The sequence below is a fragment of the Pipistrellus hanaki genome, assembly GCF_964339955.1.
Source record: "Pipistrellus hanaki genome assembly, chromosome: 2".
Taxonomy (NCBI): Eukaryota; Metazoa; Chordata; class Mammalia; order Chiroptera; family Vespertilionidae; genus Pipistrellus; species Pipistrellus hanaki.
The window spans coordinates 48,154,003-48,168,492 of record NC_140504.1 but is presented as its reverse complement, the minus strand read 5'-3'; the positions used below and the strand labels follow the sequence as shown (position 1 = coordinate 48,168,492).

Below are 14,490 nucleotides of genomic sequence, written 5' to 3'. Positions count from 1 at the left end.
ATGTGCTAATTGACTGTCACACTACCACAAAAGATGGCGGTGCCCACAGCCAATAAGGAAGTAATATGTTAATTGACTGTCACACCTTCAAATATGGCAGTGCCCACAGCCACAAGATGGTGGTGCCCAGTCCCCTTAGCCCTGCTGGGCAGTAGGCGTGTGGCACGGCCGGGCCTGCACCCAGGTGGGTGTGGCCACTACACACTCCTGCCTCAGAATTCCCCCAGTTCCTTCAGTCCCCCCAGCTGCCCAGGGCCAGCTTGAGGGATGACCAAGCGACTGAACATGCAGGCTGCGTGGGGTGACCAGGCTGGCAGGGGGAAGTTGGGGTGATTAGGCTGGCAGGGGGGCAGTGAGGGGTGACTAGGCCAGTGGGGGTGGGGGGAAGCTTTGGGCGACCAGGCTGGCAGAGGGGGGTAGTTGGAGGTGACTGGGCAGGCAGACTGGTGAGCAATTAGGAGCCAGTGGTCCCAGATTGGAGAGGGTGCAGGCTGGGCTGAGGGGACCCCCCCCTGCCCCCAATGCATGAATTTTGTGCACCATGCCTCTAGTATTTTTATCATAATCCTGACAAGAGTATTTGCTTATTTTTAAAAAAACTAGAGGGGTATGAGTGTGTATGTCCCTCAGCTCAGCCCGCACCCTCTCCAACCTGGGACTCTTGAGGGATGTCTGACTGCCTGTTTAGGCCCAATCCCAGTGAGTAGTCGGACATCCCTCTCACAATCCAGGATTACTGGCTCCCAACCACTCGCCTGCCTGCCTGCCTGCCTGCCTGCCTAATTGCCCCAACTGCTTCTGCCTGCCAGCTTGATCCCCCCCTAACCACTCCCATGACAGCCTGATCAATGCCTAACTGCTCTCCTGCTGGCTCGATTACCCCTAACTGTCCTCCACTGCCAGCCTGGGCCCCCTTAACTGTCCTCCCCTTCAGGCCTAGTCACTCTCAACTATCCTCCTCTGCCAGTCCTGTCACCCCCAACTGCCCTCCCCTGCAGCCCTGGTCACCTCCTCAGAATCTGCATATTTACATAAGATCCCCATAAGACCTGCAGGCATGGCCACCCCCAATTGCTCTTCCTTGCAGGCCTGGTCCCTCCCAACTGCCTTTCTCTGCTGGCCTGATCGCCCACAACTGCTCTTCCTTGCTGGCCATCTTGTGGTGGCCATCTTTGACCACGTGGGGGCGGCCATCTTGTGTGTTAGAGTGATGGTCAATTTGCATATTACCTCTTTATTATGTAGGAATCACTTTGGAAATAACAAATATCACATGATCTCACTTATATGTGGAATCCAATGAAGAAAATAAATGATGAACAATACAGATCCTGAAACATGCAACAGACTGACATATTTCAGAAGAGATTAAACAAATAATTTATATGCATATATACATAATTCATGGATAAACAGTAGTGGGGTAAAGCTTGGGGGGAGAGGACAGGAGGTAGATGAGGAGGTCAAGAATGGAGGGTAGGGGGACATTTGTAATACTTGCAACAATAAAATTTTAAAAAAGTACATTGCAATAAATGGAACATTAAACAAGGGTGGCATCCTTCTGAGCTATTTCTAAAAGTAAAAGATTTTCTTTTTGGTTGCCAAGGATGCTTGGCTGTTTGGTTACTTGTTGAATAGAAATCTGAGCCTTTGTAAGGTTCAACTTCTAAAATTTCTTACTCATTTAAAAAATATATATTATGCTAAATAGTTCTAACTAGTTTTATTAATTTGCAAAGTATAAATGCTTTAAGTAAATCAGCCCAATGTGTTCTCTCATTACCTTAAATAATTGTATTAGTTATTGTATTTCATGATTATGAAATATTTATACTTAATGTGAATTACAATTTTAAGCATTTATATCTATTTTTTTTACTTAGAGTAATTTTTAAGAGTAAAGTATACATTTAAAAACATAAAATAACTTATTTTGTATATAATTTTTTTTTTAGGGCTGCATTAGAAGAAGTAGAAGGAGATGTGGCAGAATTGGAACTAAAACTTGATAAGGTAAATTTTACTTTTTTAACTTTTAAAACATTCTTATTTTCTATAAATAATAATTTGTGGCTATAATAGTAGATGATTCATATTACTTCTTTCATCTCTGTGTGGGTAAATGCTATTTTTATCCCAATTTTACACATGAGGAACTTGAGGCTAGGGACAATAACTAGCTTGTTGAAAGTCTAATTCAAGTGCCAGAGCAAGAATTTGAACTGTGTCTGGTTTTATTTTTTTGAAAGCTTATTGATTTTAGAAGGAGAAAGGCAGAAACAAAGGCATAAAGAAAGAAAAAAGAAATGAGAAAGAAAAAGAAGAAAAAAGAAAGAAACATTGATTTGTTCCACTTATTTATGCATTCATAGGTTGATGCTTATATGTGCTCTGACTGGGGATTGAACTTGCAACCTTGACAATGTTCTAAACAACAGCTACCCAGCCAAGGCCTCGTGTGTGACTTTAAAGCTCACTATATATTCTTTATATTGTTGGAAGTTTGTTCCCTTTTTCTCCATCAAAAAGATTGTGACTATCTTTTTTGATGCTAATAAATTTGTAAGTTCCTGTTTATAAATTTGAATGTGGCCATGTTCAAATATACAATACAATACAATAAATACAATAAAATAAAATCTCATATTTTTCAAAAGCTATTTCCAGAATGCTTAATATATATTTAATAATTAATATTAAGTGGCCATATTCTCTGTAAAGCTAAATGTACATGGATTACTATCTCTATATTAATTATTGATAATCTTGGCTTTTTGCCTCTACTCAAGAGACATTATCTGCTATACAACAGGCAGAAATATGAGAATGACTAGGACATGGCTTCTGATCTTTCTTTAAAAGTATATTTTTATTGATTTCAGAGAGGAAGGGAGAGGGAGAGAAAAATAGAAACATCAATGAGAGAGAATGACTGATTGGTTGCCTCCTGCATGCTCCCCATCTAGGCATTGAGCCTGCAACTGGGGCATTTGCCCTGACCTGGAATGGAACTGCGACCTCCTGGTTCATAGGTCAATGCTCAACCATTGAGCCATACCGGCTGGGTGTTTCTAATCTTAAGTAAAGTTATTCAGTGAAAAATTTCTGGAAATGCCGAAACTGGATTGGCTCAGTGGTAGAGCGTCGTTCTGCGGACTGAAAGGTCCCAGGTTCGATTCTGGTCAAGGGCATGTACCTGGGTTGCGGGCACATCCCCAGTAGGGGGTGTGCAAGAGGCAGCTGGTCAATGTTTTTCTCTCATCGACGTTTCTAGCTCTCTATCTCTCTCCCTTCCTCTCTGTGAAAAATCAATAAAATATATTTTAAAAGAAAAAAAAAAAAGAAAGAAAAATTTCTGGAAATAAATCAGATGCATATATTTAAATTATCTTTTTTGAAAATAGTTTCTATTTATATAATTACTGGAGGCTGGGTGCACGAATTCATGCATATTTGTGGTCCCTAGGCCTGGCTGGCAATCAGGGCCAATCAGGGCTGGGCTAATTGGGGCCCGCCAGCTGTGGGGAGGGATAGGGGAGGGATCACGGGCCAAACGGGGCTTGCTGGCGCGGGAGGTTGGCTACAGGCCCCAAGGAGGGAGCCGGCCCTTGGCCCTCCTAGAAAAGGGGCCGTGTCCACCACCACCCACCCCTAGTTCCCCATCCCAGCCCAGGGTCTGAAGGCCCCTGTGGGATCAGGAGAAGAGGTGGCTGTCACCAGGTCAGGCACGAAAGGAATGGCCACTGCCACCAGTCAGCCTTAGGAGGCTGGCTGTGGGAGCACACTGAACACCAGGGGGCAGCTCCTGTGTTGAGCCTCTGCCTCCTGGTGGTCAGTGTGCATCATAGTGACTGGTTGACTGGCCATTCTGGTCGTTCGGTTGTAGTGGTTGCTTAGGCTTTTATATATATAGACTTGGAAGCCTGATGACGAAATTTGTGCAAGAGTAGGCCTTCCCTCCCCTGGCTGCCAGCACCAACTTTCCTCTGGCACCTAGGACCTGGGCTTCCCTCTGGCCTCCAGCAGGCACCCGGGCGGGATTTGGGCTCCCCTCGCAGACCCGGCTTCGTCCGAAGGTCGTCTGGTCTAATTATAGTAGCATATTATGCTTTTATTATTATAGATTATGGCAAATAGCATTGCTGTGTAAAGCAGTGCTTCTGAAACCTTACTGTGCTTAGATTCTTATCACCTGAGGATCTTATGTGAAAATACAGATTCTGATTTAGTAAGTCTGGAGTATCTGAGATTCTTTGTTTCTAACCTAATTCCAGGTAATGCTTATGCTGTTGTTCCAGGACTGCACTTTGAGTAGCAAAGATATAAAAATTAGTCTGATGATTTTTTCAAATGTTTTGAAATCTTGAAATATACATACATAGGTATATAATGTAAATATTATAGAAACTATATAAAACACTTTTAGTTATTTATGTAAAACATACAAATTTTAGAAATACTTTGTTCTAGTATGTTTTTGGATTTTTATAATGGTCCTGAAAGGTAGGTAGGACAAATGGTATTATTCCCATTTTAGAGCCCAGATGGCAAAAGGGTCTTGCTTCATATCATAGTTAGAAGAGGCAGAATCAGGATTAGAACCTATATGTTTTTATTCTTAGTTCAGTGCTCTTGTGCACCACTGTTTTTTTTTTTTTTTATCAATGTTGGGGGAGCACATATACTTAGAAATTTTCTGAGGAAACTAACAAGCTTCGAGGCAAGTGTTTTAAAGAATTAATGTTATGATTTTTGATAGGAATATTGTTTTTAAAACTACCTTTTTCTTAAAAATAAATGTCTGGGATTATTATTATTATTATTCTAGAGGCCTGGTGCATGAAATTTCGTGCACTGGTTGGGTCCCTCAGCCTTGCCTGTGCCCTCTCGCAGTCCGTGATCCCTTGCTCCTTATCGCCTGCCTGCAGTGGAGGCAGAAGAGGCTCCTGTCACCCTCACTGCCACTGCACTCGCCAGTCATGAGCCCAGCTTCTGGCTGAGCAGTGCTCCCCCTGTGGGAGTGCACTGACACCAAGGGAAAGCTCCTGCATTGAGCGTCTGCCCACTGGTGGTTAGTACATGTCATAGTGATCAGACGTTTTGCATTTGGTTGATTTGCATAGTAGGATTTTATTATAGAGGATAATTCCTGAGGTATTATATTCGTTTTTAAATACTCTTTAAAACAGTTCTTACATAAACCCTTAAGGTAGGCAACAGAAGATACCATTTTGATTTTCTGGTAGATTTATGAGAGAATTTATAAAAGGCAAGGCTTTTTTAAAGAATCAGAGTAGTATAATAGGGCATCTATTCTCTTTGGGTAGAACTGCATGTAAATCAAATGAAATTTTTGGGCGGGTTGAGGAGAGCCTTACAATTTAAAGTATCTAAACATTCCACTGACAGAATTTTTGTTAATGACTTTACTTTTATGAGTGTTTTATTTTCTTTTATATCATTCAGTTGGAGTTGGAAGACTGGTAGAATTCTAAAACCAAAAGATTCAAATCCAAAAACTAGTTATTAAAGTTTGACATTTTACTCTCAGAGGGCTACTTAAAGCCACCGTGGAAGCTTTGATTTTTATGGAAATATCATCTATCCAAAATATTTTTATATTTTTCTAATTTAAGATCTTAATTCCTTATAAAGGTACTCTCCCAAATTCTTAAGCTATTACCTATCATTTTCACTTTAGAATTATGAGGAGTTAGCATAGAGCAGAGAGCCTGAGAGGTGCCAGAATGGTTGTTATTAAAGGTGGTGGCATTGAAGGACTAGTGGAGGGGAGAGGTTGCCCAAGACTAGTTTAGTGATTTCATAACTTTGTGCAGGGCAAGTTTCACCTTTAATATTGTAAATCATGCCAGCAACAGGTTAAACTAGCTTGATGACTTAGCTTATATTTATTTTGCTTATAATCTATGCCACTCTTCCTCATGAATATTGCTTCATGAGTGGCATTGCTTTAATGGGTCCAATTATTTGTCCATTGTGGCACGTATTTGGGCATTCTGATCATAGAGCATCATACAATAGTTGCCATCTAGACAATTTCTGTATCTGCGGCATTTTTTCACTGGAGTACTTGCTCCCTGTTTGTTAACTAGATAACCTTTATATCACAGCTCAGTTGCCTGGCTAATGTGGTTCAGTAGTTGAGCATCAACCAATACACCAAGAGGTGGTTGATCTGCTTGGGTTGCAGGCTTGATCCCCATTGGGGGTCTGCAGGACATAGCCAGTTGATGTTTCTCCCTCTTCTTCTCCCTAAAAAAACAACACACCAAAAACCATATTTTAAAAAAATCACAGCTCAATTACTACCCAACTTAGGTTCTTTTTCTAGTATTGCATTGCTACTTGTACAAACTTTCATTTAAATTATTATAATATTGTAATTTTTGTTCTTTAGCAGTTACAAGACAAGGCCTAGAATAAGGCTGCCTACATTTTAATCTGGTTGTACCACTTACTAAGCTTTATGGTCTTGGCCATGTTCCTCAGCCTTTCTATGCTTCAGTTTCTTCATCTTCAAAACAGGGAAAATAAGAGCTTCTATCTGTCTTACAAGGTTACTAGAGGCCTGATGCATGAAATTTGTGCAAGGGGGTTGGCCCTCACAGCCAAGGTGGCTGCCTTGGCCCTCGCAGTCCTGGCTTTGTCCAGAAGGTCATTCTGTCGTTCAGTCTAATTAGCATATATACTTTTAGTATTATAGATTATGAGAATAAGATATGTTGATACATGTTAAGTGCTTAGCACAGATCTTGGCACATAATAATGTTAATGATAATGGTGCTCAACAGATTATTAGCTCCTTGAAAACAGGCTGTCTTTAGGGAAAAATAACCCTCTTTATTTCTTGTGCACTTAGGGTACCAAGTTCTAAGTTTTACTTACTCCAACCGTCACAACAATGTTGAAGAGTTGTTATTATACTGAATTTGCACATAAAAAAAGTGAGAGTTAGAGAGGATCTTACTTACTCAAGGGTAATCAGCAAATAAGTTATTTGTATTTCCATTATCTGGCAAGTGCTCATGGCATAATTTTCACTTTTAGTAACAAACAAACAAACAAACACCACAGTTTAATGAATTGGGACTACTAGCTTGATAATTTTGACTAATTTGATATTTAGGTAAAATTCTTCCCTCTTCCTAGGCTTATATTATTAAGTTCTATCTCAGTCATAACTGTCATCTAGTATGGATTTTGACAACTGGCAAAGTATCTATCACCAAGTTAGTATTTCTTCTGAGTAGCAGCAGTGTGTGTGTGTGTGTGTGTGTATATATATATATATATACACCACATTTTGTCCATTCGTTGATCCTGATGCATTGTTTCATTTTTTTTGGATGAATAATACTGCTACAAAACATTTCAGGCTACTCTTAATTTTATTACAATATTATTTCTCTTCCGGAGACATTCCCTTCCCTTCCATAGTACCTACTTTATAGAATTCTCACTTTATTAGTCCAACCATCTATACTCTTTACCTCACATCTGGGCTATAAAAAGCCCCACAGGAGAAGCTATACAACTGTTTGGTGAAACCAATCAGCAGAGCTACATATTCCTGGAATTCCTGGCTATGTCCTGCAGACCCCCAATGGGGATCAAGCCTGCAACCCAATGATGCAAATTATTTTTTTCAAGATTCAATCAGGTTTATTTTGTTACCTTAAAGCAGCCCTTATACTTCTGTTTTCTCAAAGACTTATCACTTTGTGTGTGTGTGTGTGTGTATACACACACACACACACACACACACACATATACGGTTCAGCTTTATGACAATTTCATTTTCTCTCCAACTCCTGTAATAGTGACCTCTATTCTAATATTGATACCTATCTTCAGGGCATGTTCTATGCCTCACCAATCAAAATTCTAATCTCTGAGATTTGGAATGCTGGTATCTTACTTTCTGACTTGAATCTCCAGTTCTTCCAGTTACAGTCTTTACTCGTATTGCTTCTCTTCTTCAAGCTCATGTAGATTCCTAGTCTTTTAATCTATCTACTTCTGATATTTCAGAGATCTTTTAAATTTACTTTCCTTTCAGTGCACCATTTTTTTTGGTAATTATTTTTTTGAGATAAAATTCACTTAACACAAAATTCGTCATTTTAAAATGCACAATTTAGTAGTATATTCACAGTATTGTGCAATCATAACCACTATCTATTTTAGAACATTTTCTTCACCCCAAAAGGAAATTCTGTATCTTTAGCAGTCACTCCTATCCTCTTTCAAGCAACCACTATTCTACTTTCTGACTCTAGATTTCCCTTTTCTGGATATTTCATGTAAACAGAATCATATAGTATTTGGCCCTTGTGACTGACTTCTTTCATGTAGCATAATGTTTAAGGTTTGTCTGTTTATGTTGCAGTGTGTTCCAACATTTCTTTTTTATGGCTGAATAAAATGCCATTGTATGAATATACCACATTTTGTCCATTCGTTGATCCTGATGCGTTGTTTCATTTTTTTGGATGAATAATACTGCTACAAAACATTTCAGGCTACTCTTAATTTTATTACAATATTATTTCTCTTCCGGAGACATTCACTTCCCTTCCATAGTACCTGCTTTATAGAATTCTCACTTTATTAGTCCAACCATCTATACTCTTTACCTCACATCTGGGCTATAAAAAGCCCCACAGGAGAAGCTATACAACTGTTTGGTGAAACCAATCAGCAGAGCTACATATTCCTGGAATTCTTGATGCAAATTATTTTTTTCAAGATTCAATCAGGTTTATTTTGTTACCTTAAAGCAGCCCTTATACTTCTGTTTTCTCAAAGACTTATCACTTTGTTTTTTATTCTTAGTGGTGACTTAGACTCTTCCTTCCTTTTGGTGGGAAAACCTTATTCCCTGATCTAGACATTTTTCTTCCCGTTCAAGTGGTAAAAGTATCCCTTTTCTTACACAGTCCCAGACTCTAACTCTTCAGGACTTTGCTTTAGCCACCTTTCTCTTTTCCCTTCTCTACTACCTCTTTATTTTAAGTAGATAAAATAAATGTCTCTTGATTAAAAACAAAACAAAAGAAAACCTCACTTCTGACAAGGAAGTGCAAATCTTTGTTGAGTCATTACCATGTGCCAGTAGCAGATTGGGCTAAAATCTCTAAGTGTGTTATCTTGATTCTTTTATAGTAACCTTATTTGGTTTGGTATCTGTTACCAAATCATACAGAAAACACTGAGGCTTGTTGAGGTAAATGAGTTCAGTCAGGATTACTTTGATGGTTAAGTATGGCAGCAGGATTTGAATCTAAGCTGCTTGAGTCCAGAGTAGCTATCTATAACAAGACTATGTATTTGTATATATGTATATATATGTATATGCATATATATGTGTGTGTATATATGTGTATTTATGTATATACACTGAATGGCCAGATAATTATAATCTCTGAACGCATAATAATCTGGCCATTCAGTGTGTGTGTGTGTATGTGTGTGTGTGTGTGTGTATATATATATATATATATATATATATATATATATACACACACACACACACACACACACATACATACATACATATACACATATTAGAGGCCCGGTGCATAAATTTGCATGGATGGGGTCTGGCTAGCCTGCCCAGGGGGAAGGTACATGGGCAATTGGCCAGCCTGCCTGCTGGTTGAACTCCTGATCAAGGGGACAATTTGCATATTAGCCTTTTATTACATAGGATATACACTGAGTACCAGATTATTATGTGTTCAGAAATCATAATCTGGCCACTCAGTGTATATGTCAAATAGTTGACATAAAACGTATAAATATTATGTTAGTTTCAGGTACATAGCATAGTGATTCAACATTTATATATTTTACAGTGATTACCACAGTAATTTTAGAAACCATCTGTTGCTCTATATAGTTAAGATATTATTGACTCTATTCTATGCTATACATTACATCCCCTTGTCTTATTTCATAACTAGAAGTTTATACTTCTTAATCCCCTTCCTCTTTTTTGCGTAATTCCCTACCCTAATTCCCTTTGCTATCAGTTTGTTCTCAGTATGTATGAGTTTGTATTTTATTTCATTTATTTTATTTTTCAGTAATTGTCTTACTCTTTCTGAGTTATTTTACTTCACAAAATACTTTCTAGGTTTATCCATGTTGTCTCATATGACAAGATTTCATTTTTTTATGGCTGAGTAATATTCCACTGTATGTATGTATCATGTCTTCTTTTTTTAAAAGATTTTAAAATTTTTATTGATTTTTTACAGAGAGGAAGGGAGAGAGAGAGAGTTAGAAACATCGATGAGAGAGAAGACCTCCTTTATGGGGTCTTCACTCCACATGCTCTGCCCTCCACTTTTTGCCTAAGATATAGCACTGTAGCACTGATACTCTATTTGCTGATGACTCCTTTGTCTGTATCTATAACATGCTCTTATATTTTGAGCTTCAAACATCTGTTTTCACTGGTGTTTGATAGATTTTCCATTTGGCTTATTTCATAAGCTCATTTAGCTCAACCCACTTCACAGGTCCAACACTGTTAACATAGTCTGCTGGCCAGTGTGATACTGAGTTTTGTAGCAGATGTAGCCCTCAGCAAGCAGAGCTTAGGCTGAATTTAGTCCCTACTTTTTCCCCTTCTTAGGACATAATCTGCATAACTGTACACCATACTCAACTGTAATTTTTGGATTTGTTTCCCCTCTTCTCTCCCTACCTTATTGCTTTAATTCAGGCTCTGTGACCAAATAAGTCTGGAAAACTCAGTTTTTAAAATGTTAAACAGATCTCCTTATTACTAACTTTAAGAGCTTTTGATATATTAATGTGTGGTACGAATCCTAGAAAGGAGTTATAATATGCAGCATTTCTCAAAAATATTATCCTGAATTAAGATAATATCCTGGGGGAAAAAACAAATAATGTCTTTATCTTTATTCTTTATATTTTCCTACCTTTAGTTTTTCCCCTTTTAGCTTATCATTCTAAAATGGAACTCTGGGCAACACACCCAATTAATGCCATTAATTATTTCCTATTTCCTTCATATAAAATGTGAACCCCCTTACACATAGGCTTTTCCTGATCTGGCTCTTGTATACATTTTCATGCTGCACTAAGGTACTTCTTGTTTGCCCTGTCCTCTTAAACTTCTGAGCCTTAGATCATTATCTTCATAAAGTAGTATCTTTCCATTACCCATATCTGATTGGCTTTTCCTATTGTTCTTCAGGACTTCTCTCAAGTGTTACCTTTTCCAGGAATCCTTCCTGATCTCCTCAGTCCTAGTTAAATGTTCTTCCTTTGTTCCCTCATGCATGGTTTTGTCATGTAAAGCAGTTGTGTTTGTGCTGTATAAAATTTATCCAGCCTCTAGAAAGAACAGTGGTTCTCAACCTTTCTAATGCTGCAACCCTTTAATACAGTTCATCCTGTTGTGGTGACCCCAACCATAAAATTATTTTTGTTGCTACTGTTACGAATTGTAATGTAAATATCTTTGTTTTACCATGGTCTTAGGCGACACTGCTAGCCTAAATATAATGAAAATATATACAAGAGCCAGATCAGGAGAAGCCTGTCGTGACCCACAGGTTGAGAACCGCTGCTGTAGAGCCTAAGACCATCGGAAAACACAGATAATTACATTACGATTCATAACAGTAGCAAAATTACAGTTATGAAGTAGCAACGAAAATAATTTTATGGTTGGGGGTCACCACAACATGAGGAACTGTATTGAAGGGTCGAGGCATTAGGAAGGTTGAGAATCACTGCTCTGGAATGAGAGCTCCTGGGAACAGAGATGATATTTTCAATTTCTTTTCTACAAAGCCCCAGTGCTGTGGTCGGCAAACTGCGGCTCATGAGCCACATGCGGCTCTTTGGCCCCTTGAGTGTGGCTCTTCCACAAAATACCAGGGCCTGGGCAAGTCTATTTTGAAGAAATAGCATTAGAAGAAGTTTAAGTTTAAAAAATTAAGGCTCTCAAAAGAAATTTCAATCGTTGTACTGTTGATATTTGGCTCTGTTGACTGATGAGTTTGCCAAACCATTGCAGTGCAACAATTTTAAATTAGACTCCTGAGATCCTTTAGGTCTTTTCTGAAAATGTTCTGGCTCTTTATCCTCCTTAGTACCCTTCCCACCTTCATCTATGGTTCCACATTTACCCCCCCCCCCCCCCCAGATTGACTGACTGATTGATTGATTTTTTCCCCTAAATATAGTTTTATTGATTTTAGAGAGGAAGGGAGAGGGAGAGAGAGAGATAGAAACATCAATGATGAGAGAGAATCATTGATCGGCTGCCTCCTGCATGCCCCCCACTGGGGATCCAGCCTACAATCCGGGCTTGTAACTTGGCCGGGATCGAACCTGGGACCCTTCAGTCTGCAGGCCTATGGTCTATCCATTGAGCCAAACCAGCCAGGACCACATTTATCTTTTTTATATTTATCATTCACCCAAGATTTTGTTTGTTTAAAGAAAATCTGTGTCAGAATGGAAGATATAAAGAGGGAAGGAATGGAAAGAGAGAAGGAGGGAGGGAAAAAAGGAAAGAAAAAGAGAAGAATGGAAGGAGAGGAAGGAAGAAGAGGAAGGAGAGGAAGGAGAGGAAGGAGAGGAAGGAAGGAAGGAAGGAAGGAAGGAAGGAAGGAAGGAAGGAAAGAAAGAGAAGGAGAAGGAAAGGAAAGGAGAAAAGCAGGTTCAGTCCTAAATCTTGCACAATGGCCAGAACAGTAGGCATTGGAGAAAAATAATCAATTCAGACATCTGCTTAGCCTGATATTGAAAAGTACTAACCCACCATACCAGTTGCTTCCCTTTCAATATACCATAGTTTTTGTTTTTATTTTGAGTAACTTTTATCATACTGCTTGCTCTGCCTGAAGTTTCCTTTTCTTCCTCTGAAGAGGTGTTTTAATAAATTAAAAAAATTATTTAACATTTACAAACTCTTTTTTTCCTTTTTAAAATTCTTTATTGTTTAAATTATTATATATGAATCCCCCCCCCCCATTGACCTTTCCCCACTTGTTCCCACCCACTCCCCCAGCACATGCCCTCACCCCCTCTACTGACTGTATCTATATGCTGTGCTTATATGCATGCATACAAATCCTTTGGTTAATTTATGGGATTGAATTTGACTTGATAAAATGATTTTTTTGTTATCAGATAATCTCTGGATTCTGAAAAGTCAACTTTTTGGTGTAATTCTCATATGAATTGCTTGTTCAACTACAGAATTTGTAAAATTATTTTCAACCTGATGTAACCTTTTTTCTTTTTCAGCTTGTGAAGCTTTGTATTGTGATGATTGACACTGGAAAAGCCTTTTGTGTTGCAAATAAGCAGTTTATGAATGGGATTCGAGACCTGGCACAATATTCTAGTAATGATGCTGTAGTTGAGGTTAGTATGTTAAAATGATAAATGCAACAAGACATTAATAAACTATGCATCCATTTGCTTTATGAAGAGTTATAGTGGTCCTTAGAATTAGAAGTAGAAAAGCTGTCACCCATTGGTTCTATCTTGTGCAGTTCTGTCTCCTTGGATAGTTAGAAGTTGATGGTTGATTTGTAATGTGAATATAAATTTACTTACTGCTTGGTGAGCTTAAGCATCCTAGAGGAAGGATTGAGCAGGAAGAGCAGGATCTTGCTTACTAGTAGCTGCTTATAGAGTAAAGCAGATCATTAACCTAAGAATAGTGTCAACTGTATGTATAGGGGCTGCATAGGAAAGTTTTGGTCAGCTACCTATGCTAGGTTAGCCTAGACCCCTCACCATATTATGTGGTATTAATGACATTTCTTTTCATTAAGAATAATAGCAGGTGAAGAAATCGGTATAGTTTGATGATTATTTGATCCATAGATGCCTTTATGAGCATAGTCTTGATACACTCAGTTTTACTTTTAGATTTATATATGCCATTCCTATTTGTTAGCATAATATTATTGATAGGACAGTACTAACTCTTTGACTGTTCTAGGGTTTTAGTTACTACACATACTTGACCTTTGCGGAGCATGCCCATGAGACATTGAGATTTTTCTTAGAATAAATGTTCTTGTTAACAATGTAACTTGATCTTTCTCTCAGAAATGCTGAAGTAGTGTTTTTTGTGGCCTGTCTTAGTGGATTTTAAATAACTTATTTTTTTCTTTTGTTCTTTTTTCTCATAGACAAGTTTGACCAAGTTTTCTGACAGCCTTCAAGAAATGATAAACTTTCATACAGTAAGTGTCAGTAAGTAGGTATTAATATAACCATGTTATTTTAGTATGTCATTTTAGTGGCAGTATTTTATGAAATATTTTAAATTGTAATTCAGTGACTTTGAATTTGTCAACAACTTTTTAGTTGCGTATTATCTAGTGTGTGTGTGTGTGTGTGTGTGTGTGTGTGACAGAGAAAGAGAGAGGTAAATAATTTTATTTCCTATTCTAAAATACT

The 14,490-nt window shown here is 38.3% G+C and overlaps 1 protein-coding gene across 1 annotated transcript in view; it reads left to right on the top strand.

The window, feature by feature from the left end:
• The window catches only part of ACAP2 (ArfGAP with coiled-coil, ankyrin repeat and PH domains 2), a 115,090-nt gene that overhangs the window by 32,788 nt on the left and 67,812 nt on the right, over positions 1–14,490 (top strand). Inside the window, exons 2-4 of the mRNA XM_084871608.1 lie at positions 1,959–2,016; positions 13,321–13,440; positions 14,220–14,273. Coding sequence (XP_084727734.1) covers positions 1,959–2,016; positions 13,321–13,440; positions 14,220–14,273 — 232 coding nt within the window. The remainder of the gene's footprint in view (positions 1–1,958; positions 2,017–13,320; positions 13,441–14,219; positions 14,274–14,490) is intronic.